The 25556-nt window shown below is 45.5% G+C and overlaps 1 protein-coding gene across 6 annotated transcripts in view; it reads right to left on the bottom strand.

Moving 5' to 3' along the window:
• Window positions 1-25556, bottom strand: part of LOC147111928 (protein furry homolog) — a 486257-nt gene that overhangs the window by 35218 nt on the left and 425483 nt on the right. For 4 of the 6 annotated variants that reach the window (XM_085999325.1, XM_085999323.1, XM_085999326.1 and 1 more), the window contains exons 52-57: window positions 23215-23415; window positions 19395-19556; window positions 12904-13052; window positions 12385-12592; window positions 11280-11429; window positions 8850-8948 (exon numbers count right to left, since the gene is read on the bottom strand). In XM_085999325.1, coding sequence (XP_085855451.1) covers window positions 8850-8948; window positions 11280-11429; window positions 12385-12592; window positions 12904-13052; window positions 19395-19556; window positions 23215-23415 — 969 coding nt within the window. Of the gene's footprint in view, window positions 1-8849; window positions 8949-11279; window positions 11430-12384; window positions 12593-12903; window positions 13053-19394; window positions 19557-22959; window positions 22996-23214; window positions 23416-25556 lie in introns of all 6 variants that reach the window. The other 2 variants (XM_085999321.1, XM_085999322.1) reach the window with 1 other exon arrangement.

Raw genomic sequence — 25556 nt, 5'->3', positions numbered from 1 at the left:
ATAACAGCTAACAGGCACTTGTTTCGGAGATGATAAGCAGGGGAAAAAGGGAAGAGACCCGTTACCAGGTCTGCTCCCTTTGCCTTGCTTCATATTCCTGAGGAATCCCCGACGTGGGTGGGAAACTACTGCTTGAAACATAGATGTGGAGGGACCATTTAAATCTTTTGTAAATGACACTGGAGTTATATCATAATGGGCCTAATTTAAATAATGGGCCGTATATTCCGATGCCTACGGGTGTGTACGGGCTGTGTACACACTCGTAGGGACATCGGAAATGCCGGTTTTCAGGCATGTGAAGCACATGTGCTGAAAACCGGCATTTCCAATCTGTCAAGAATGCTCTTGACAGATCGGATGCCGGCCCTGGAGAAGGGCCTCTGCGGGGGGAGAGTTACGCTTTCTGGAGAACCTCCGCCCACAGAAAACCCTTAGAAATCTTACGCCTGGTATAAGAGCTGAAAAAAGTAGAAAACCCCCCTTTTTTTTTCACTCATTTAAAAATACTTTTACAAAAAGGTAAGTTTATTTTTAGCCCCGTAAAAAACATTAATTATTTTTTTCAAAAAATTAAATTTTTGTTTAAAATATTTAATTTATTGTCATTTGAACTCATTTTAAAAAAGTGATTTAAAAAAAATTATTTAATGTTTTACTGTGTTTTTGGGGTGATCTCCATTCATATATTTGACAGGTCTATCTGTCAAGTGTATGAAGGGAGATTCCCTGCTCCTATTGGCTCCCCATGGCCCACGTGATCCCAGGGACGTTTGCGAACTGCATGCGCCTCAGGGATACGTGGGCCCTGCGCATTTTGAGTTTGGAGAGGCCCAGGAGCAGAAGTATACGCACCTCTGGAGCCCTCAGGTAAGTTCGTAGATTTTTCCAGATCGGAGGCCTCCGCATGCAGGAAGCCTCCGATTGGAAAATACGGGCCAATATAATTATGTAAATGTAAGTTTTAAAAATTTTATAGACCCACCCTTCTCCCCCAAAATCACGCCTCACAATAAGATGCGTCGAGGTCAGGGTTAAATTTTCCAATCTGTGCCACTGCCTGAGCCTTGTAAAAGTAGCCCTTACATTGCTCAATAAGTTCTGTGGTCAGACCTGGGTTTGGTGTGTGAGCCATGGTTTAGTGAAGTAAGAAATGTGAACATTTCTTTTGACTCTCTTGATCTCTGTCAGTTCTGTTTCTGGCATGTCCCCCACCCCTCTCACCAAGGTGATAAATGTTAGTGCTGCAGAATAGACATTTTCTGCTTTTGACGCTTAGGGCAGGATTTTCATTGGGCCGTGGAGGTGGGATTGGAGGCGTGTGGGTGGTTAAAATTACGAAATCGGGGGGCACGAACCCATCCCACCCCCAACCCGCCTCCATGCTAGTTTCAAAGGAGGCGGATACCCGACCTGTGCTGGGACCCGCCTCCCCAAGGCGGGAAGGGGATTAGTGCCAATTAACTGCCTGTTAACAGGTGGTTAACGGGCAGTTTTTAGCCTAATCCCTATTTTTATTCCAGAAGTGTGGGATTCCCGATGGCTCCAAACCATGCCAAGTTAGCGAGGCGGACCGTCGGGCTGAAGGGCTTGGAGGGTTCAAGATGTCCATGTTCAGGTGAGTGATGGGTGCATGAGTGCAGAGGTAAGTGTGTTTGGTGTGTGTAAAGTGTTTAAAGAAGTTTAATTACCTTTACTTACCTTTACAGCCTTCCTTCCTTCAGGTCTCAGGAGTCCCTCATCTCACCACCACAGAAAGCAGAATGGCTGCGAGCTGTCAAAAGTTGCAGCATTCAGCTTTCTGTTCTGGAGAGATTTCTAAATCAGCCTGAGAGGAAGGAATTAAATTAGTGTACAGATTGTCAGTGTTTGACAGCTTCAAAGAGCTGTCAAACGCTGATATTTCATCTGTCAAAAGCTCTTGACAGATGAAATGTCAATCTGTGACGTCACCTGTTGCCGGGTGGCCCTTAATTGACCTGCTGAGCCCGCCCGTCAATCAAGTGAAAATCGCGTGGGTTGGCCACAACTTGATGGAGGCGGGACTACAACCCCAAAAGTTGTAGTCCCACCTCCTACACACCTCCAGTATCAAAATCCAGCCCATAATGTCAACATCAATCACTATTGCTATCAATTAAAGAATATATATATATCAAGCACTATTGACTTAGATTCAGGTGTCCACTGTAACGACATGCCTTAATCATCTGAAAAAAATATTTGAACTGCACCAATATGAATTTTTTCCATTTCCATTGTTGGTCATCCCCGAGGTCTCTGAGTGAGACTGGCAATTAATGGTAAATTAACAACACTTTTGTGTACGGCACCCCAAATTCACATGTAGTACTGTTACAGGTACTGGAGACTTTCGCCCATTGATCTGGGCTGGATTCAAACCCAAGTCCCAGTCAGTGTGCTAACTCACTGTGCCACCTTAAAGTATAACTTTTTTCTGTAACATCTTTCATTCTATATACAGTATATGAAGCTTAATTTTGTGTGCAAAATAGGTAATAAATCTAGGTTAATCAGCCCTTACTATTCCTCTTCTGGAAGCAGTGAATCATCTAGTGGCAACTCACCAAATAAACATTTTTTAATTGATAGCAATAGGTTATTTAACTATAGTGAAAATCATAGTCATAGCCTGTCTTGTGCTCACCCAACAACCACATAGTCACAGACTTCCAGAGGTGGTTCATGGATAGTGATTAGGAACATAAACTGTAGCCAATTGTTCGATATCCTAGCCCAGAGATATTGGTCTAGAAATTGATTTAGGCCTGCTTTCAGTCGAAGAACAGTCAGTGTTCACAAAGCGCGCATCAGAAGCTAGAGGCCCGAGGCCTTAGGCCTAATTTTATTTATTGTGGCAAGCTGCCAGCAACTGTCGTGCCTCCAGAGGCAGCTTGTTGCATTGCTCCCCTCCAATTTAAATGCATTTAAGCTATGCAAAAGTAGGAATAGACAAGATTAGGCGGTGCTTCTTTTTCCAGAGTAGTGAACTTCTGGAATGCTTTGGCAGCTGGTGCGGTGTGTGCCGACTCTCTGCATGGCTTCAAGAGGGAGCTGGACTGGTTCTTGACTGGGGTAGGGATCACATCATAGAAGGTAAGTGGATTAACAGATAACGAACACATGGTCCATCTGATCTCCTGGACTAGTTTTGATCGCCTGACGGGGTCAGAGAGGAATTTTCCAGATTTTTTTCCCCCTTACTGGCCCTGTTTTTTTTTCTGTTATTTTGCCTCTCTCAGGAGATTACATGGCTGCAGGGGAGAGGGGAAGGAAGTGTCCGGTCATGATGCTTCAGCTTTCATGATTATGGGGCAGACTTCTTGGATCAGCTGGTCTTTTTCTGCCCATCACTTTCGGATGATCGTAATTTGGGCTGGCTGCCTCATCAGTAGTAGTCCTCAGGTAAGTCCTGGGAGGTGGAAGGGAGGAAAACGGGAAGTGGGCTTGCGCGGGCTAGCAGCGGCCTGCAGTAGTGCTGTGGATCCAGGAGGAGCATTCCTGCTACTACCGGCTCCACACGAAGATAAATAAAAAATACTTACGTTTTGGTGATAGCCTCCACCTGCAAGCCAGGTGTGCAATTTCCAGAAGGGGCCCTTAAATAAGCTTTTGGTCCCTCATTGACATATGCAAGGACCCTAATGCCTGTTTAAGGCAGCCACCAGAGTTGCCTGGAAAGCTGCTTTTACCAATATGGCGCCGCCCGTAAAGGAGGAGCAGAACGATTTACACCTGGAAAATATGCACAACATGGACCAATTTCTCCCCTATCGAGTCCAAATGTACAACCCCCACTGCCACATTTGCTGAAATCGGCTAGCTCAGTGCACACTTAGGCCTAGAAATTCAGTATAGCCACTTTTGGGGCGGAAAAGTCGGGCAGCCACTAAAGTTTGCGCCCGGCGCAAAGTCGAGGCCACTTCGCCGATATTCAGTAGCTTCGCCCTAAGAGTTTGCTCGAGCGCTAAAGCTGGCGTTACACAACTATCTTTAGGCGCAAAGCCGGCGGTGCTGAGCTAAACCGCCGAGGCCGGGCGCAGCGCAGGTGCGGTCATTTCTTGATTGACAGCAGACACCCTGGCGCCGGCCAGCTCTTAAAGGGGGAAGGGTCGAGTTCGTCTGCTGCCACGCCCTGGACACTGCAGCCCTCCAGCTAGGCCTAAACACTGCTGCTGAACAGAAATAGCGCCGGGAAAGATGCAGAAGGCCCGTGAACGAGCGCAGCGCTTCACTGGCCATGATTTGAGGGTGCTGGTTAGGGCTTTGGAGAGGAGACGCAAACTCTTGTTCCCGGACAGTGGCAAGAAGCCTGCCACCAGCGTCTACAGGAAAGCCTGGAGGGAGGTCGCCCACAGGGTCACATCCAACAGCGAGGTCCCCAGGAACGCTGTCCAATGCCGGAAAAAGTTCAATGACCTCACAAGGATTGTCAGGGTGAGTCCCCTTTCCAGTGTCCTCCTCATCCTTGCATGTGCACCTCACATTATGGGCAAAGGGACCTAAAAGCCCTAATGGCCAGTCCTCATCCAGCAGCTATGGGACTGGCATGAACATCAATTGCACATTCTGCACTTTACACACTGGCCAAGCTATTCGACCATGGGAGGCAGTGCACACAAGATCAGGGCACCACACTGTACTTAGAGGCCATCCTTTCTCTTGCAGGCCAAGCTGGCACACAATCAGAAGAGCCGGACTGTGACCGGGGGAGGCCGTCCCCAGATCCAGCAGCTCAGTGACCTTGAAGAGCGCGTGGGTAGCCTCACGGGTGCCCGGGTGATTGGCCCCGTTGCATCTGGAGATGCCGACCCTGTTCTGGGCACCAATGGTAAGGACATCACCTTTTGGACCTCTCTCGTCCCACTTGCGCTTCAGATCTACATCCTTTGCCACTGTCCGACCAATGCGCTGAATGCCACCACTCATGCCTCCCTCGCTGACGCCCTCTCCTCACTCTAAAGCTACTCTTGTGCCTTCCTGCTTTCAGATGGTGAGGAGGAGGTCCCTGAAGCTGCCAGTGACAGCCCCTCGGAAGAGGAGGAGGAGGAGGAGGAAGAGGAAGAGGAAGGCGGCCCATCAGGGGAACCCTCAGCCGCGCCAGGGGATGCCAATGGAGGGGACACGTCTTCCCTGGAGGAGAGCCAGGGGGAAGTGTCGGAGGGGAGTGTAGCTCCTGTGCCCAGTGGCGTGCAGCAACGCGGGAAGGGTCGGGCAGCTCGGCGGCCTTCTTCCCAGAGGGGGGAAGGGTCGCAGGGGAGTGTAGTTGCTAGGCCCAGTGGCATCCAGCAACGCGGGAAGGGTCGGGCAGCTCGGCGGCCTTCTCCCCAGAGGGAGAGTCCGGCCTCCAGTCCGGAGACGGTCCTCGCCAAGGAGGTGCGCCTCCTCGATCAAATGTCCGTGGACTCGGATCGCCGGCACACCGAGTTCATGGGAGTTGTGGCACGGTTGCCTGAGGCCATCGAGTCCCTGGCTCATAGTGTGGCCGATTTCGGCGCCTCACAGGCCAGGAGTTTCGAGCAATTTGAAGCAGCACACGCCGCGAGTCGGTCCGAATTCGGGGCAGCACAGGCCGCGAGTCGGGCCGAATTCGGGGCAGAACAGGCCGCGAGTCGGGCCGAATTCGGGGCAGCACAGGCAGCGAGTTGGGCGGAATTCGGGGCAGCTCACGCAGCGAGTGGCCAGGTGATCAGTGGTGCTGTGCAGTCACTGGCTGGTCTGATGCGGGCACAGACCAGGGCAGTACGGGCACTCACTGCTGCCACACTCGCTGTGTCAGCCAGGCATCGCCAGGGCACCCGCCGCGCTGCAGCAGCACAGCGGTCTGTCCTTCAGCAGATTGCTGCGCATGCTGCAGTGCTGGCCCGGGCGAGTGCCAGTGTCTCAGGCGAGCAGCGAGCGCCTGCCATCAGCCAGCTTGCCCCCATTCCTGCAGCCGCCACTGCCACTCCCCCAGTGGAGCTGCGACGAGCTGCTGGAGAGTCTGCTGCTGCCCAGCCACAGCTGCAGCAGTCACCAGCCGGCCCCTCGAGGGCCAGAGTTCGTCTAGGCCGACCCCCAAGGGCATCTGCCGTCACGCCATGTGCCCCTCAGGAGCCTTCCCCCAGCCTTGCAGCAGCCACTGGGCACACTTTGAGGAGGAGCAGCAGGGCGGCCAGGGGCCGCAAAAGGCTGGTCAAGGAATCGCCCTCGCGGGCCACAAAGTAGAGGGTGTGGGCAAATGTGTTTTTATATGGGGATGGTTGTTTTTATATGGGGATGGTCGTTTTGTTTATGGGGATGGTTGTTTTTGTAAGGCCGAGGATGAAGGCCATTTTTGTGGAAATGTTTTGTTATTCCTCCCCAGGTTGTGGGAGTGAGTCATGCGTGTGACTGTTTTTTGGGGGTGTTGTCTGTTTTTGGGTTTCATGTGGGAAGGGCCCTGAGTTTGTTCATTAAAGCATTTTATTTATTCAGCTTGTCCATGTTTGATGTTTGAAGTGGTTGTTGCCTTAACCGGCTGAGGGCTTGCGGAGCGGCTGCATTCAGGTCCCTTCATTGCCACAAGCCATTCCCTGACAGGGGGCTTAGAAGTGACGTTCAATAAGCCGCCGACGGGCGGCCCTTGGACCTTGTGCCTCCTTCCTGGGCTGGTACTCCTCCTCCTCCTCATGCTCCTCCTGCTGAGGTGGTGCTCCAGCGTGAGGTGGCAGTGCCTGAGTCCTGCGGATAGCCAGGTTGTGCAGCATGCAGCAAACGACCACGACCTGGGAGACTCTCTCCGGCGAATACTGCAGAGATCCGCCGGAACGATCCAGGCAGCGGAACCGTTGCTTGAGGATGCCAATCGTTTGTTCTATGATGTTCCTAGTGGCTTGATGGCTTTCGTTGTATGCCTCCTCAGCAGGGGTCCTGGGCGCGCGGAGCGGGGTCATGAGCCAGGTACATAAAGGATAGCCTTTGTCCCCGATAAGCCATCCTCTTGGGGGAGGCTGTGCCTGGAACATGTCAGCCACAGTAGTCTGTCGCAGGATAAATGCATCGTGGCTGCTGCCTGGAAAGCGGGCATTGACAGCTAGGATGCGCTGCCTGTGGTCACACACCAGCTGTACATTGAGGGAATGGTAGCCCTTCCGGTTGCGGTAATCCTCGGCATTGTCGATAGGTGCCCGCAAAGCCACATGCGTGCAGTCAATGGCGCCCTGCACCATGGGGAAGCCTGCTATTCTTGCAAATCCCACTGCACGCTGCTGCTGCTTCTCCAGGGTCATGGGGAAGGAGATGAATTGGTGTCTCCTTCTGAAAAGGGCATTGGTCACCTGGCGGATGCAGCAATGCACGGCGAACTGGGATATGTTAGCAATGTCCCCAGCAGCGGCTTGGAAGGAGCCGCTTGCATAGAAGTTCAGAGCCACCGCGACCTTCACTTCCACCGACAGAGACGTCCTGCACCTCAGCTGTGGACGCAGATCTCTGTGAAGCAGCTGGCAGATCTCTGCAACCACCTCCCTTCTGAAGCGCAGCCTCCTAACACACTGCGCGGCAGGCATGGTGAGATAGGACGCCTGCTGGCGGTATTTCCTGAGTGGGTAAGGCCTACGTTGCCGACGCCTGTTGCCCCCTCTGCGTCTAGCCAGGGCTGCCCCTCTCTCGCCCTTCGCACATAATGCTGAAACTGAGGGTTGGCACCCCATGCAGCCCCCATAATATACTGGCAAACAATGACCTCACAATGAAGGCGAATTGCCAAGCTCTGGCCTGAAGCCAAAAATACCTCTCCTATGTTGGGCCAAAGCAGTAAGCTCTCTTCCTTGGTCTCTGTCCATAAATCCGTTGCACAAGAGTGATTGCTGCAAAATGGCTGGCCTTTATAGTTCAGGGTAAGTGCCCTTTAATTTGCGCTCCCCGCGGCCCGCATGGCCTCTGCTGCGTTCCAGTTCACAGTTCTTAGGACCGCCACGCCCACATTGGGCGGGCGCGACTGAAGTTCCGGATTGGGGCGCACAAAGGGCGTTGCACGAGGAAATGACGTCATAATCTGCGCGCGCAGCTGAGCGCGCGCAAACACTTTGCGCCGGCGCTAAATGTCTACTGAAGTTGGGCGTAGGCGCAGATCGCGCTGCGCCCGGCCGCTAAGTGCCTAGCGCTCGAGATCTACTCCTCCTAAGGCGCTAACGGCTGGCGCACGCAACTGAATTTCTAGGCCCAGGTGTCAAATCTGGTTACTGCCACACCACACACTGAACTATATCCTGCATGCATTTTCATTAATTAACAAGCTTATTTCTGAAATTATTAAAAATTATTGTGTTAATACAGAAAAAAAGTTCCCATTTTAGGCATTAAACTTGCCCAGGCCATGTATACGACAGTTAGATGCAGGATAAAGTTTCTGTTTTTAACAATTTGTACAGCTCCAACATCAGAGGAACACCTTTTTGGTACCAGTGCAACACTTTTCCATTAACCAGTCATTCTGTGGCTCCTCTAAGTGAGATTTCCAAGTTAGTGCCAAATTAGGCACAATTCTGTGCTGGAGATCCATTTGGGGCCACATTGAGACTATCCAAACCTCAGTTCATTTAGAAATCTTAGATAATTTGTGTTTTTTTTTTACATACTTTTACTATTACATGTAATTCAAAGAGGCATTGTCAGAAGGAATTTCTGGCTCATGTGCCAGAAATGACCAGATGTTAACAAACCCTATTTAGCAAAGAGGGGGAGAAAAGCACATTTATAGTTACAGTTATAGCTAATAAAAAATGTCAGAGTTTTAAATTCTATCAGTCAACGTTTAAAAATGTAATATCAGAGTATTATTTGGTATGTTCTGAAAGCTGACTAACCAATTGTGCAGCTTCTTTCTTGTTGTTGTATGTGTCCAAATATTCCTGTAGTTCTAAGACATTGAACTTCAGCCTTTCAAGAAGCCCACAAGAAATCAGCTGGAGAAAAGAGGGTTGCTATCAGTATACACTATTTTGAACATATATACACAAATCATAAAAATACAAACTTGTGCTCATATGTTTTAAGTATTAACATTTTGCTGAAAGTATTAGGGTCCTGTAAATTTACTGTAGTAGAGTTAATTAAATGATTGTGGTTTATTTTACACTTGCTCAGTATATACAGGGAATTCTCAATGGTAAGCCACTGAATCCAGAGATCATCCTACAAGTGAGGGGATTGAATAACATGGGGCTCACTGAATTGTGTGCCCCACTCACAAGTATGATAAACTCTATAATCAACAGCTTTTGTTTACACCAGAAGTTGGTAAAATATGACAAATTCAATTAAGTTTTATTACTCCATGCATTGTGTTTTAGTGGGCACTAATACCTTCCATATCTATGTGAAGTGGCTTAGATAATTCTTCAGAAGATTTAATTTACCATTTTGAAAATGTTGTTAGCAGGATGTGCACACCTAACTGTATGTTGTAATAATTGGTTATTTTAATTTCTAGCTCCTTCATTTTATCTGTGTTGAAATGCATCTTTCTGCTAACTATGCTCCCTGATGTAGTTATATCCTCAACCTGCAATTTAAAAACATTATATTTATAGATCATACACTCAAATAGAAACAATTATTAAAATATATGCTGCTTTTAGAACATTAACTGAATTAGTCCTGAGGATTGATTGTAGTTGAAAAGGCGCCCTTGTTCCTGCACCTGAATAAATTATACAAATAACTGTCAGTTCAATACGAAAAACAACAGTGTATCCGATGGTCTGTTCCTTCACTTTGGGTCTTAAATAAAGACAATGTTAGTTTTGATAGAGTATGAATGACATAAACAGGAGCATGTCCTGGCCAATATTTATTCCTCAATCAAATCACTAAAAAAATAGATTATCTGGTCATTATCATGTTGCTGTTTGTGGGAGCTTGCTGTGTGCAAATTGGCTGCCGCATTTCCTACATTACAGTAACTACACTTCAAAAAGTACTTCATTGGCTGTAAAGCACTTTGGGACATCCGGTGGTTGTGAAAGGCGCTGCATAAATACAAGTCTTTCTTTTTTTCTTACAAATGGTTTAGAAAGGAGGGAAAGCTACACAACGTGAGATTAATTTTATTTACATATATCATCTATTGCATTTTAAATTTTAATGCTGATCAGTCAGGATCCCTCAAAGCCTATTCACTATCTACAAGGCTCAAGTCAGGAATGTGATGAACTACTCACCACTCACCTGGATGGGTGGAGCCGTGACAACATTCAAGAAGCTGAACACTATCCAGGATAGAGCAATTTGTTTAATTGATTCCCATGCCACTAGATTCAATATCCAAACATTCCATCACTGGTGCATTGGCTACAGTATGTACGATCTCCAGAATGCACTGCAGCAATTCACCACGGTTTTATCAACAACACCTCCAACCCCTCCAACCTCTACCAGCAAAAAGGACAAGAGCAGCAATGTTTTGGAGACATCATTGCCTCCAAGTTCCCCTCACTGTTTGTTCATTGTCGCTGAGTCAATATCCCTTCTTAACACCATTGTGGGGGCACCATCACTACAAGGACTGCAGCAGATTAAAAAGAAAGACTATCACCTTCATAGGGCAACTAAGGAGGCAATGAATGCGGCCTTGGAAGCATTGTCCGCATTCTGTGAACAAATTAAAAGAAAAGTTTAAACTGCATTATGGCCAAAACAGAGCTTGTTTTCTCTTTGAGGAGTGCTAATAAGGAATCTCCATGAGATGAGTTGCTGTTGTTGCTAAGTGTACCTGCATCATAAATGCATTTGTGAAGATCTTCTTCGATATTTCCAGCTTAATCATAAACAGTAAATAAAAGAGGGGGCATTTTCTGTCCAAACTTAGTTAATTTAAATTTTTCTAAAAATTAACTAGTTTCTTCCACAAGGAGAAGTATGCTCCAGCAATAATTACAACATTATAATTGATCTAGTTTTAGTTGTCTAAACTGGGTTGCTGTGATTTACATTTATAGTATTATCACTTCAATTGTAAATATATTTTGTCATGAGAGCGATCTTTCAGAAAAGCTTGAGTTTTAATACTATTTTAAATATTTCCTGTTTATAGTAATAATTTGTAAAATCATATTGCTAAACATTTGAAAAGAAGCATATATAGACTACATCGAATGTATTTCTACTTAAAAGTAAATTGAAAAGAACACACTTATTTATGAGCAGAGTTAAAAGCTTCAACAGTCCTCAAATAATAAAGCAGTAATGATCTTGAATGGTAATGAAAAAAATGATCTCAGTCATCAGATACTCACAGTTTCAGCATCTAGGAAAACTGTGGGACAATCTGAGCATGAGGTTAGCACCTCTGAAGAACTCATAAATTTTGATCCTATTCCTCGCAGACTGTCCCCAAGGAAACTTGCTGCATCCCAAGTTAGGGAACAGAATTTCTTCTGAATACACTGGAAAATAATTCACATTATTTAATTACTACTGTATCTGTTTTCAATTTCTGGTTCGATCAATTTATATTTTTTAACAATTGCTTTTCCATCCTTAAAGTTGACAATTGGTTTTCCCCATTAATTATATTTTAATTTTATTTAGAATTGAAGTACAGGAGTGGAATTAAGACATTAAGCATGGGAGCAGGATCACACATTCCATGTAGGATGTTCATTCAACATGGTAATTTACCAAATTCAGTTGTGCTATTTTGGGATGGCCAGGTGCTTCCTCACAGACAGTGAAGAGTAGACATCTTAAGTCACTGGTGGAACCTGCAACTGCCCACGTGGAGGCCGGTACACCTTACCTCACTGACCGTACCAGCCTTCACAGACATGCCAGTTCCCAACTGAACCACTGGAACAGGATCTACTGGTGTGGGGAGTCTCCATCCCTGGCTCTGCCCCCAATAACATTTGCCTTGTAAAAAGTGGGTGTCCCTTACAAGGCAAGTCATGAGCTCCAAGAAACAGTAGAGACTGGTGGTCGGGGGCAGGGGGAGGGGGTGGGAAGCGGGGTGGGGTGGGGGGGGATTTAATATTCCAGCACGTTACAATAAAATACAGTGGTAAAATTAATTATGACAGTATACATCTAGAAAGGCAAACATCAAATGTACTTCACTTTATAAATTCAAAAGCAAATATCAAAAGTAGTGCTGTTAAAAAGTTTAAGGAAATTGCAGAAAAAAGTAAACAATTTACTTTTCAATAAAGGAATTACTTATACTTATACAAAATTATCTGTAAATATTAATAATTTGGTCAACTTTTCAAGGTAGAAGCAATAGCTTCAGTTTTGCTATTCATTGTACACAATTGGAAATAATCTCTACGAATGCATGTATTCAGATAATATGATCAAGTATAGTACTTTAAAAAATGAATACAAACCAAGATGGATTCTCACCTGAAACAGGGAAGAGAACACATGAAAAGTATGGACTGCACATGAACCGTCAGAATCAGACATGAGTTGATTAATATGGGTGCGCCATGCCTCTTCTGCGTCGTCACATGCTTTAGGCTGAAAGGCTGCAAGTATTGCAGAAAAGAAAGGCGAGGGAGGGGGTGATGCACGGAGCTCATGAAGCCCATCCCTGTCTCCTTCAGCGAAGCTGCAAGAAAGTAACAAACATCATGTTGTAAATTTTACATTAGGAAATGAAATTAAAAAAATTAAAGAAATCTAGTGGATCTTGCTTGGGGCTGCAGGTCCACTCAGTCCTGCTCCAGCCGGGGGCTTTCTAGTCCCTCCTCCAGTCTTGGATTGCTTAGCTCAACTTGTCAGCCCCTGCTTCAGCCTCATGCCCACTCAGTCCCTGTATTAACTATCCTCATCACTATCTACTACGTTGCCAAGTTTACTACATTAACAATAATCTTAAACATGAAAATGTACTGAAGGAAATGTGAAGTTTAACTAAACCTTGAAAGCCCTGACTGATCGACATCTCCATCACCCTTTTCTTCTGGTTCTGTTATCTCAAGGCTGAAGCTGTCATTGCCCTCAAGAGCTGATGGAAGTTCACTTGTAGATCCAGAAAGTTCATCATCCTCAGTCATGAATTCAATGTCCTAAAAAATAAAATTTGTAAAGTCTAAGTAAAGAATTAGGACCACCAAATAAAATAAAAAGCATATTGTATACTTTAGAATGCTGTGTTATGCCAAGTGAAAGGTAAAATCGAACATAAAATACAAGCATACATTCAACAAATTAATGTTATCATTAGTTTTCTTTAGAAAATTCAAACACCTTACTATTAGTAATCATGTAATGATCTGTATAGCCTGCAAATTACAGTGAGTGATGATAATATATGAACACTTAACACACTCGTATTAAAATCTCACCACTATATTAATGGGGATATTAACCCACTTAAAATAAACAGGTTTGCCTCCCTGTCAAAGCAGGAATTTGACATGAGTGCATTTAGCATTTGTACAATAACATTGTAATTTCTAGGATTATATGTCTGTAATTAGTATCTTTCAAGGTTTCAATTAGATCTCTATGCCAGATCAATAATACAAATCTCCAGTATGTCTCAGATCAACCAAAAGCATAATCAAATTGCTTTTATTGTATTACACTGAAATAATTAGATACTATGAAATCTAGCAAAAAGATAAGGAATTTTCTCGTAATTGAAAATAAGGCTTTGTCATAGGAGTGGTAACTAAAACTTGCATAAACTAAAGTTATGCTATATCTGTATTAAACAGTGTATAGAGTTTACTGACATGTGGCACAGTGCATTAAAACTCAAGTACGTTGTGCCATAATGTTAGGACTCACTTGTGATTTCTCAAATACTGAGTACTAAATCTGATTGTGCCATGAAGGGGAGACGCTAAATACAGACAAGGGCCTAGAAATCTGATTTGTTAACAGGTGCGAGGCACGTACTGCACACGTCTGTTAATGTGGTCACAGGCAGCATGCAATATTTGTGCTGCTTGATCATTTTAATCACGTAGGCATACAGCCAGCGCTACTCATTGGCTGCATGCCTATCGGGGAGGCTCAATATAGGGTGTCTCTGACGCCACTTGAGGTCAGCCGGAACTTCTTAAAGGGGAGGTGCACTTTGGCTGCAAAATGGAGGGAACACTCAAAAATAATAAAATGGCTGCAACAAGCACTGAGAGAGCACCAAGGTTCTCTGATGCATTGGAGCCCCTGGTGCATGCAATGGACATCCTCTTCCACTCAGGGGGCAAAAAACCTCTCCGGGCACCAACTCAGGAGGCAGAGGGAAGAGGTCGCAGAGCATGTCAATTGCAGGATTTGGCTGCAATGCCAGAAAAAGTTCAATGACCTCACTAGAGTTGTCAAAGTAAGAATACTGCCCTCTTACTCTCTGCTACCCCACCTCCAGCTTCACTACTCACAATACTCCCTTCCTCTGTTTTCTTTCACTCCTACAATCAGCGCACCACACTTCACTACACCTCCTTCTCCTCAGGCTCATCACTATGACAACCCTCATTTACTCACAACTCAAATCTAACACACTGATTACCAGCTATTCTACCATGACAGGCAGATTTTCTAAACACCTCACAAGACACACTCCTTTCTTTCTTGCAGGAGGTCACACACAACTCGAGACAGCAAGCTAGCACCGGAGGAGGAAGAGCCCCATACACACCCTCTACCCCCTCAAAGTAAGCGTGCTGACCACCATGGCCAGGGGCAGACTCCTGGCCCTGGCAATGCTGGAGATGTCACACAAGTTTCTTCCTACCTAATCCTCTTTTTCCCTTCTGACCTCTACATCATCCCACACACTCTGCAAGACAATCTATCCAGGATAGGAAATCGAGTACATAAGACGGGCATTAAGGGCTTGCACAAGGGTTATTGGTCATTTTTTTTATCACTGCTGACATTTCTTTTGGAAATAGATCAGCTTCACATGCTAATAGGATATTGCTGTCAATATCAGGCGGTTAAGAAGGCAAATGGTATGTTGGCCTTCGTAGCGTGAGGGTTCGAGTACAGGAACAAGGATGTCTTGCTGCAGTTGTACAGGGCCTTGGTGAGACCGCACCTTGAGTATTGTGTGCCGTTTTGGTCGCCTTATCTGAGGAAGGATGTTCTTGCCATGGAAGGAGTGCAGCGAAGATTCACCAGGCTGATACCTGGGATGGCAGGAATGACGTATGAGGAGAGATTGTGTCGATTGGGCTTATACTCACTGGAGTTTAGAAGATTGAGAGGGGATCTCATCGAAACCTATAAAATTCTGTCAGGCCTGGACAGACTAAATGCAGGAAGGATGTTCCCGATGGCCGGGGAGTCCAGAGCTAGGGGTCATAATCTAAGGATAAGGGGTAAGCCATTTAGGACTGAGATGAGGAGGAATTTCTTCACCCAGAGAGTGGTGAACCTGTGGAATTCTCTGCCACAGAGGGTGGTGGAGGCCAGTTCATTAAATATATTCAAGAAGGAGTTGGATATATTTCTTAAGGCTAAAGGGATCAAGGGATATGGGGAGAAGGCAGGGACAGGGTACTGAATTTGGATGATCAGCCATGATCTCATTGAATGGCGGAGCAGGCTCGAGGGGCCAAATGGCCTACTCCTGCTCCTATCTTTTATGTTTCTATGTTTCTATCCCATGTGGGAGATGGGGAAGGAATTAAGGGTTGGGAGAAAAAACCTACAGGGATTAATACAAATAGAAAAACACAGATGAAATGGGATTGATGCTGGACAATTATCTTGGAATCTGTTAGGTTTAAGTGTCGTGCTTTGAGAATAACAGGAGAAATGTTTCTTTAAACCTACACCTAAGGGTGGAGGAGAAGTAGTCAGTTTGGTTGACAGGTCTATTGGTGAAACACTGAACGGGGAAGAGTTTAGGGGACAATCTGACCACCTGCTGGGAACATGAAGGGAAAAAAGGACAAGGGTCACAGAGGTAGTCAGTCAATCAGCTAAGTCTGGGGAGGAAGCCTGGCTGAGTGAGGGGAAATAGTTATCTCAAGCCCACAGCTGGTTATGAACAGAAGGCTGGCCAAGAAAGGTTAAGTGAGCCCACTAATAGAATAATGTGGTGTATTTTTTAATATTTTCCTTGTTTGTTAGGAGGCTTCTGTAGTTAGTCTAGTTAATCAAGGTGAGATTTAATTACAACTATTACTATGTACGTTCACTTGCTGCCTGTAAAGTAAAGCAGCTTAATGATTAGCATCTGGCTTCATCTCACAAAGTGTTTCAGTTTATCTTTGGAAAGATCAGAGAAGCACACCTAAGGGTATGTGCGAAAGACATAATATCCAGTTCAGATCACAAGGGAGGTCTATGTTTACATCCCTGGAGTATGCTATCATATAATTAGGTATTGGGCTATATGGGCACACTCCTTAACACAAGGGCCTAGAAATTGAGTTGACGCCGCGCCAGGGCTTTAGCGCCGGAAATTTAGCGCCGGCGCTAATTCCCTTGCGCGCGCCAAAAATTCAGTAGCGCCGCGCCCAGACGGCTGCCGGCGCTACTGGCGGGCGTGAGTGCCTCCCAATGGGCGCTGAGTGCCGAATTGCGGCGCTAATCCGGCGCTGCGGCACCCGATGCGGTGCGGCAGGCTGGGGAAGTGCAGGCCTCCTCCTCCCGTTAAGGAGGCGCTGCCTTCACCCGATCGCTGGCCGTTTGATTTTTTCAAAAATGAGCCCGGCACCTCGGACAACTGCCGGGCTTGCAGGCCAGACGCATCTGTTCCGCGGGGGGGGAGGTGGGGGAGTCCGGGGAGGGAGGTGCGGGCAGGCGGCCGGCGGGAAAGCGGCCGGCCGCCGTGCGACCTTAATGCGCCGGCGCTAACTTGTGTAAGACTCGGTTGCCAGAGTCTTAGTTGCGGCTGCCACGGGCGAGGCGGCCGCAACTGAATTTCGGCGCTGGGGCCCGTCGGCATGGCAACCGGGACGCTGCGCACACCGATGACGTCATCGGTGCCGGCGCAGCGCTACCGGTGCAATGCCGCTTTAGGGCCCCAGGGAATTTTTCAACTGGCCATAACTCTGGCGCTAGTCCCTCTAGCGCCTCAAAAGCGGCGCTAAGGCTAGTGAATTTCTAGGCCAAGGTGCTTGGACCAGGGGTTTGTTTCAGGCTGCAGTAGGTGACATCAGCGACATCTCCCAGTTTGCTATTCACCATTGTATTGAGGTGACCGAGGCTCTCTACACCAGTAGGAATAGTTACATTACTTTCCTAATAGGCAGAGCGAAGCAAGATAAGAGAGCACTAGGCTCGCCTGCATTACAGGCTTCCCCAGGATCCAAGGTGCCATAGACTGCATCCACATTGCTTTGTGTACTCCCCATCACCATTCCAGCATCTTTCTGAATAGAAAAAGATTCCACTCCCTCAACATCCAGCTTGTTTGCGACCACAGACAGCACAGCATACAGGTCTGTGTCTGGTTTCCTGGCAGCAGTCACGATTTGTTCATCCTGCGCCATCCCGTTGTGCTGCCTTTATTCCAACCAGGCTGTCAGGTTACAGGCTGGATACTGGGCGATAAGGGGTATCCCCTAGAGACATGGCTCATGACTCCTGTCAGAAACCTGAGAACAGTTGCAGAACTAATGTACAACAAGAGCCATATCACCACCAGACCGTTGGCGTGCTCAAGCAACGCTTCCGTTGCCTGGACTGTTCAGAAGGAGCTTTGCAGTATAGTCCTGATTGTGTTTCCAGATTTCTGGTTGTGCGCTGCATGCTGCATAACTTTGTGATAATAAGGGACAAGCCCTTACCACCACCTGTGTTGCTGACAGCAGTCAGATTTCCTATTGGGTGGATGAGTATCCTAATAAATGAGTTCTTGGCCTAGAAATTCATTATGGGGCGCCCAGCTCGCCTGGGCGCCGGAATTACCGCTGCGCGCGGATCCACTTGCGCAAGCGGGATATTCAGTGTCAGCGCACCAAGTGGAAGGCGGCCGCTAAACAGGGGTTTCGGCGCCCCGCTTGGGCGCTGAAACTGATTATCGGCGCGCTAGTGGCCGCAGCGCCACCCGCAGCGGAGCGGCAGGCTGCGGTACTGCAGGCCTTCCTCCCTCTCTTAAGGGGGCGGTGCCTGCAGCAGCCGGAGCCCCGATCGCGAGTGCCGGCAAAAGAGCCCGGCAGAACGGAGAAGTGCCGGGCTCCCGGAAACCAGCCGGCAATGCCGCGGGGGTGGGGGGGGGGGGTGGTGGAGGAGGCCGGGGAAGGAGGTGCGGGCAGGCGGCCGCCGAAAAAGCGGCCGGCCGCACCTCCACTTTAATTACCGCCACTACCGCCACAGGTAGGCCCTGTGTACCGGTCGCTGTTTGCGGCCGGCGCTGAAGAGGCGGGCGCGACTTAATATGGCGTTCTTCGCGGAAATGGGGCGCTGCGCACACCGATGACGTCATCGGTGGCGGCGCAGCGCTACAGCCTAACGCCGCCATTAGCGCCCCGCTGAATTTCGCCTGAAGTTTGCAGACTGGCGCAAAAGCCCTCTTTGGGCGCAAACTGGTGGCGCAGGCCACTGAATTTCTAGGCCCTTTACTTTTAACAATATGCTAGCAGAAAGCAGCACAGAATCCCAGCAATCTAATATAATATTCAGAAATCATCTCAAAACAGCATCAGCCTGCTATATAGGTAGGATGAATACGAAATAATAGAAAATAACTTTAAATTACACATTAAATAAAATTTTAAATATGGTTATAGTTTAATTACCAATTGTGCAAGTTAAAAGTAACTTGGAATAAGAATAATGCTTCAAACAATCTGTTTTTATTTTGGAACTATATATTTCCTTTAAATAATTTTTTTACAATACATCCTAATAGAGCAATTATAAATTGGAGTTTATTTCTCACCAACCTTCATGTCAGAAACAGTAACCATGACCTCATAGGACTGTTGATTGTATCCACTTGTGCGTGAAATGTCATTGGTAATTTTTGAAGAGCCAGGGTGTAATAATTTGGCTGGATACCAGCAAGCATGGCCTTAGAGCAATATGCACAACTAGATAGTATTCTCCCAGACACCACAGATTCAATATTGCACATGCAGATAGCCACCACTTTGATATGAACATACGGTTAACCAGATAAGCAATAACCTCAACCCATTCAGATTTTTTTAATGATCATAGCAGCTTTGCAAAATCAAATTTTGTTGTGAAATAAATTAGTAATGGCAGTTTCTAATAATTACATTTTTAAAGTGCAATCTCCTTAATGATCCATTCCCACTTCCAAGAAAAGTTGAGCAAAAGATAAAAAAATCATGCATATCCACACATGAACAGGCCACCTTAATCATAGACTACCCATACTTCTTACTCCCAAAATTATTATAAATATATAGAAGAAATCTGGAAATACTTATTTATAATGAACATTCATTGGCTTGCCACCAAAGCTCCTTCACCTTTGACCTCCCAGGCACCTGCTGGTTTGTTTCATCAGCCAGAGAAACCTCCAAACTAGGGGTCCTTGTGTTTACTGAAAGTGGATCTGCGGAGGCTGTGTCGCCTGAGGTTGATTGTGAATCCATGTGATTTGTGTCTTCAGTGGGTGCAAAATTCATTATCTACAGAACACAAATTTAACAAGAAAATATCAGTATCACATTTACGATTTGAATGCATGATATGATGCCAGTCAGAACTAAATTAAACCTTATATGCACCTGGGTTATAACCATATATAAAGTTTAATAAAGTACTGCAGCATATTGCACAGTATAATTTGAAGACCCTTGGAAGAAATCAAACAAAAAATGTAATTTTTGACATATTAAAAAGTCAGTGCATATTTGATGAAAATTGTGTGCAAATTGTTTTTAAATGATGTAATTTCTTTATGAGCTAAAACTCTGTAAATGCATTTAACAAAACTAACATTCTTTGAGTTATTCAACAGAAATAGTGGTGTTCTCCCAGGTGCAATATTATGATGTTGGTTGCTTTATAGAACACAATTGTGTTTTTCACTAAATTACTAAAATTTACCTTTTCAAAATTGGATTAAATTCTGTTTAAGCACATAGAACAGGAGTAGCCCATTCAAGCCTGTTTCCCCCATTCAGTGAGATCATGGCGGATCTGTACCCTAACTCCATTTACCCACCTTGGCTCTATATCCCTTAATACCCTTGGTTAGCAAAAATCTATCGATCTCATATTTAAAATTATTAATTGAGCTAGAATCTACTTTTTTTGGGGGAGAGAGTTCCACACTTCTATCACCCTTTGCGTGAAGAAGTGTTTCCTAACTTCTCTCCTGAATGGCCTGGCTCTGATTTTAAGGTCCCCTTGTCTTAGACTCTCCCACCAGCAGAAAAAGTTTCTTTCTATTTACCCTATCAATTCCTAATAACCTCAATCAAATCACCCCTCAACCTTCTATATTGCAGAGAATACAAGCCTAGCTAATGTAATAGCAAAATACTGCGGATGCTGGAAATCTGAAATAACAACAGAAACCGCTGGAAAAACTCAGCAGGCCAGGCAGCATCCGTGGAGCGAGAAACAGAGTTAATGTTTCAGTTCTGATGAAAGGTCTTCAACCTGAAACGTTAACTCTGTTTCTCTCTCCACGGATGCTGCCAGGCCTGCTGAGTTTTTCCAGCGTTTTCTGTTGTTATCCGAGCTAATGTAATCTTGCCTCATTATTTAATCCTTGGGGCTCTGGTAACATTCTGGTGAATCTGCGCTGCACTCCTTCCAAGGCTAATATATCCTTACTAAGGTGTGTTGCCCAGAACTGTACACAGTACTCCAGATGTGGTCTAACCAGGGCTTTGTACAGTTGTAGCAAAATTTCCTCCCCTTTATATTCTAGCCTTCTAGATATAAGGACTAACATTCCATTAGCCTTTTTGATTACTTTTTTCATATCTGATCACTACATTTTAGTCATCCGTGTACATAGACCCCTAAATCTCTTTCGACCTCCTCTGTTCCTAACTTTTCACCATTTAAAAAATACTTGGATCTATCCTTTTTTGGTCCAAAATGGATGACCTCACACTTACCTGTGTTGAAATCCATCTTCCACAGTTTTGCCCACTCACTTAATCTATCAATGTCTCTTTATAATTTTATGCTATTGTCTACACTACTTACTGTGTCACCAATCTTTGTGTCATAGGCAAACTTGGATATATGACTCTCCATTGTGATATCTAAGTCATTAATAAGTATAGTGAATAGTTGAGGTCCCAGCACAAATTCTTATGGGACACCACTAGTCACTTCCTTCCAATTTGAGTACATACTCATTATCATTACTCACTGTCTTCTGCCACCTAACCAATCTTCTAACCAGGTCAATAATTTGATTTCAATTCCATGAGCTTTAATTTCAGCTAACAGTTTTTGATCTGCCCAAACGTAGACAAAATTTTAAGATTAGCATACCAGTAAAAACACTGTTTTATTGAGTGCTAATGGGTTTTCGACCTTGTTGTAACTAGAGGGTTTGGAGAAACAACTACAGTTGAGGTACTTTCTTAACTTGACCAGGGCTGACACTAGACGGAGGCAAGTAAATGAGACTCATCTGTTTATCCATCGTGCCTCAAAATTTCCCTATTTGTCCCACCAGGAATCACAAAACAGTTTTATCTATATTATTCAACAGCAAGGTGTAAGGTGTATCAAAATGGCTGACATTCGTACTCCAGCTCTTCAGTGTGTGTAAACTCAGTCTATAACTTTCTAGCACTTTTTCATATACATTAAGGATTTTGGAAGAATAAAATTTGGCATTTAAAAATATGCTTCAAACATTGTGGTTATTACTGTCTCTTGGCTTTTGTTATAACTGGTATATTGAGTGTAATTTTGTAAAATTGCCCTTACTAGTACTACTAAAGTAGGTGATGAGTTCATTGCAGTCAGAAATAGCAGTTTCATGATGAATAAATAGAAAAGTTACAAGCATTGCAATATTAGCAAATAAATATAGTTCAGCAGAACATGGTGGTACTAAAATGTCACAAGGTTATTATTCATGTTATGTTGAGGTAGTTTCTTCAGGATTGTGAAAGATCCTTGCTTATCAATGTTTTAAGTGTGAGGATTTTTACTATCTTTTGTACAAAGAAATAAAACATCATGAACTGATCAGCGTAGATGTGATGCAGAGGATACTCAAATAGGACTGTGGAGTAAATTCTCCATCCCAGTTCCCCATTGAATACTTCGTTTGTGGATGCAATAAATTGATAAGGCATTTAGGGGGAGAAATTGGGTGAGTAGCGCCACCTGTTAGCGCCTAAAGAGGGAGTCAGTGGCTGTAGCGCCACTGGCGGCGTCTGCGACGATATTCAGTAGGGGCGCTAATGGTGGCGTTAGGCATTTGCGCTGCGCCGCCACCGATGACGTCATCGGTGTGCGCAGCGCCCCATTCGTGCCCCGTTCGCGATATTTGGTAGCGAACGCCGCAGTTGCGCCGCTCGCTGCCCGCGCCCGGTTCACGGGGCCTTACTGTGCCGGCAGCGACGCAAGTTAAGGTGGAGGTGCGGGGCAGCCGCTTTTTCGGCGGCCGCCTGCCAGCACCTCCGTCCGCGGCCTCCTAACCCCCCCCCCCCCGCGACATTGACTGCTGTTTCCCGAGAGCCTGGCACTTCTCCTTGGTGCCGGGCTCATTTGCCGGCACTCGCGATCGGGGCTCGCGCTGTTGCAGGCACCTCCCCCTTAACAGTGGGAGGAAGGCCTGCAGTACCGCAGCATGTGGCGCTGCGGCACGTTGCGCTGCGATAATCAGTTTCAGCGCCCTAAGAGGGACGCGGAGCGCCTCGAGCCTTGCCCCGTGTCCCTCGAGCGGCACTGAAACTGAATTTCTGGCGATCGGTATCACTCCGATCGCTGCGCTAAATCCTGCGCTCCGCCGACTTTTGCGCCACTTTGGCGCCCCAACCCAATTTCTAGGCCTTAATTTTTAAGCTAAACTACGAAGAGAAATATTCTGTTTGCCTGCTTGCTTACTTTCTTGGCAGGCATTTGTGTGTGGTGTGTGGAGACCTAGAAAGGGAAGAGGAGAAAATACCTTCAAAAAGAAAAATTGTATTTCAAACTCAAATATATATTTACTTTAAGAATCCACTTTAAATGATTTAAACACGACATTTTATGAGTCTGGGTTCTGATGGAAGATACAGCCAAAATGTTAACCTATGTTGTGCATTTTAATTTTTAGTTCCTATCACAATCTGCATGATAAATTATAATGCATTGACATACTAGTTGTGATCTTGTCAGAATTTGGCTTGCTGTGAGCGCCTCCTCTTCAGAGGACTCATCTGAATCCTCATGATTCATTTTATTTAGACTGGGTGTGCTTCCTGAAAGTTGGCTCTCCTCCAGAAGCTGCATATCCCCCTTGTCTAGGCTGTCAAGAGAGCGCCTCCGTACTCCCCAATTAAAGGTATCCATACTCTCACCCTGAAAGAAAAGGAAAGTGCAACATCATTCACAAAAAATACATGCAGTCAGCAGATTATAATGTACTACATTTAATCAATAAATGTTTGTATGAAACTTCAAAGACATGATTCTACAAAACTACATATTCAGAAGTACAAATCCAGATATTGGTAAAACCTTTTCTACCACCTTAAGATATTTGTTTCCACAGAACGTAACTAGTACTAATTTACTTTACTAGCTGCTGGTAGCAGTTAATCTGTATTATTAATGGGCAGTTAGATTTCCCTTTTCACCATTAATAGCAACAGAGAGCTTTTGCTGGGACTTAAGGAAGTGTGCAGGCTGGTAAGTGGGTTGGTGGCAGTACTACTGATCCACAAATTGATATTGGGGTAAGCATTCTCTGGCCACTATTGTGGGATTTTTGACTATCGCATAAATTAGGTGAGTGGTGGGCATGGCGTCCACTATGTCTGCCTGTTGACATTGGTGCAAGGCCCAAACCATTTCCATGATCGGGCCTCATTACAATAATATCGGCAAACTGGCAGCGCTGATAGACAGCTTGGACCTGAGCCAGAAGTGGAGCATTAAAGGGAGAAGGCACGGAGGGACCGGCAGTGGTCAGGAAGATTTTGGCGTCATTGGCAAAGCTTTTTTATTACTTTCTGAGCAGCCTGTAGTAATCCCTTTAAGGACAACTGGTTCAACCACTCAACATTCAGTTCCACTGCCTAGTGGGAGATCAAAATTGTATCAGGGTCCTAAATACAGCTTAGAACCCTGATAAAGTATTGTAAGTAGGCTCCTGCCTGTTTTGCTTGTTTCTTGGCCCACTCCAAAATTGCAGTGAGCTGGACGTTGGCAGGGATGGGTGGTAAGTGCCACACTGTAATTTATGGCTGACTACAGTGCTGTTGCCACTTGAAAATGGGGCAAAAAATCATCCCTTGTGTGTTGCGACATGGTAAGGGCATTCATGAAGATCTTCCCTGTTTGGTTATGCGATTTCTAATGAAATCATAAAGAGTTTCTAAAAGCTTATGACCCCACATATATGTGGGCCATGATCACAACAGTTATACCGAGATCGCATCCACAAAGGTGCTCTCCAGTCCTGACCTCACTGGAGTTTGTGGGGTCATCAGGAGAGCACCTAATATGTATGGGACCAAGGGGTGCACTTGCCACCTGCAGTCACAAAATCTGGCGCCTGGCTGTCTTGAGGCGGTAGGCGTTACTCAGGATCCGCCCATTTTCTGGAGTTACAGCTGGAGCCCGTCATATCCCCAGCAAATTTTTGTTTATTTTGCTATAAATACCAAACAGCAGAAATCTTTATGAATGCATTTACATGTAGCAATCAGAAGAAATCTTACCCCATTCCACTGAAGGGTCAGGAGAACAAACATGGTGCATACTGACTCCTTATTTTCTCTCAGATCCCTTTGCCAAAATTGGGAGGGGAGGAGAGGTAGGTAAGATAAGGCCTCCTGGTTATTTGATGTCCTCCATGAAGGATGCAGGAAAGACTATTTGTAGGATTGAAAGGGGGAGGAACTGATACAGGTCTTCAAATCTAGTGTTAGCCTTATCAGCAAGTGGGAGACCTAACGACAATTACAATAAATAAAGTAATAATGTTAAGGAGCTTGGTTCTTTCATCAAGTGAAGGAGCACGTTTGCCTTTCTCTACTGAAAACAAACTAGTATAGCCTTCCTATCAGAGGCTAAGCATGATCTGAAGGAATATGAAAAACTTCAGAGGAACTGAGTGGGACTTTCTTTTCATCTATCATTCCTCGCCTAATAGTAGTGGTTGTTCATAGGAATCTCCCTTTTAAAGTACAGCATGGATAAGCTATATGTTTATCACGGGATTCTTGGTCAAATTTTAAGGTGTTTACATGATCAAACAAAATAAATTTCATGCAACAAAATACTTACATTTTGAGGCCTAAAATTACAAATGAAAGCCAAATGATTTCAATGAAATGAAATTCCTCAGGTTCTATAAAGGACAGGTGTTCTGCCCGCCATATTACCACCCAGACAGTGAAGACAAAAATCTATTTCATAGCATCCACATAGGCATGTACAAACTCGTGGGTTGACAATAAAGTTGGTTGTACTGTGTATAACTTCCAACTTTGGCG

This window comes from Somniosus microcephalus, chromosome 10 (genome assembly GCF_052327205.1).
Source record: "Somniosus microcephalus isolate GS21.2 chromosome 10, FLI_Smic_1.0, whole genome shotgun sequence".
NCBI classification, from domain to species: domain Eukaryota; kingdom Metazoa; phylum Chordata; class Chondrichthyes; order Squaliformes; family Somniosidae; genus Somniosus; species Somniosus microcephalus.
The sequence above is the reverse complement of the archived record's forward strand: the minus strand, read 5'-3'. Positions and strand labels throughout refer to the sequence as shown.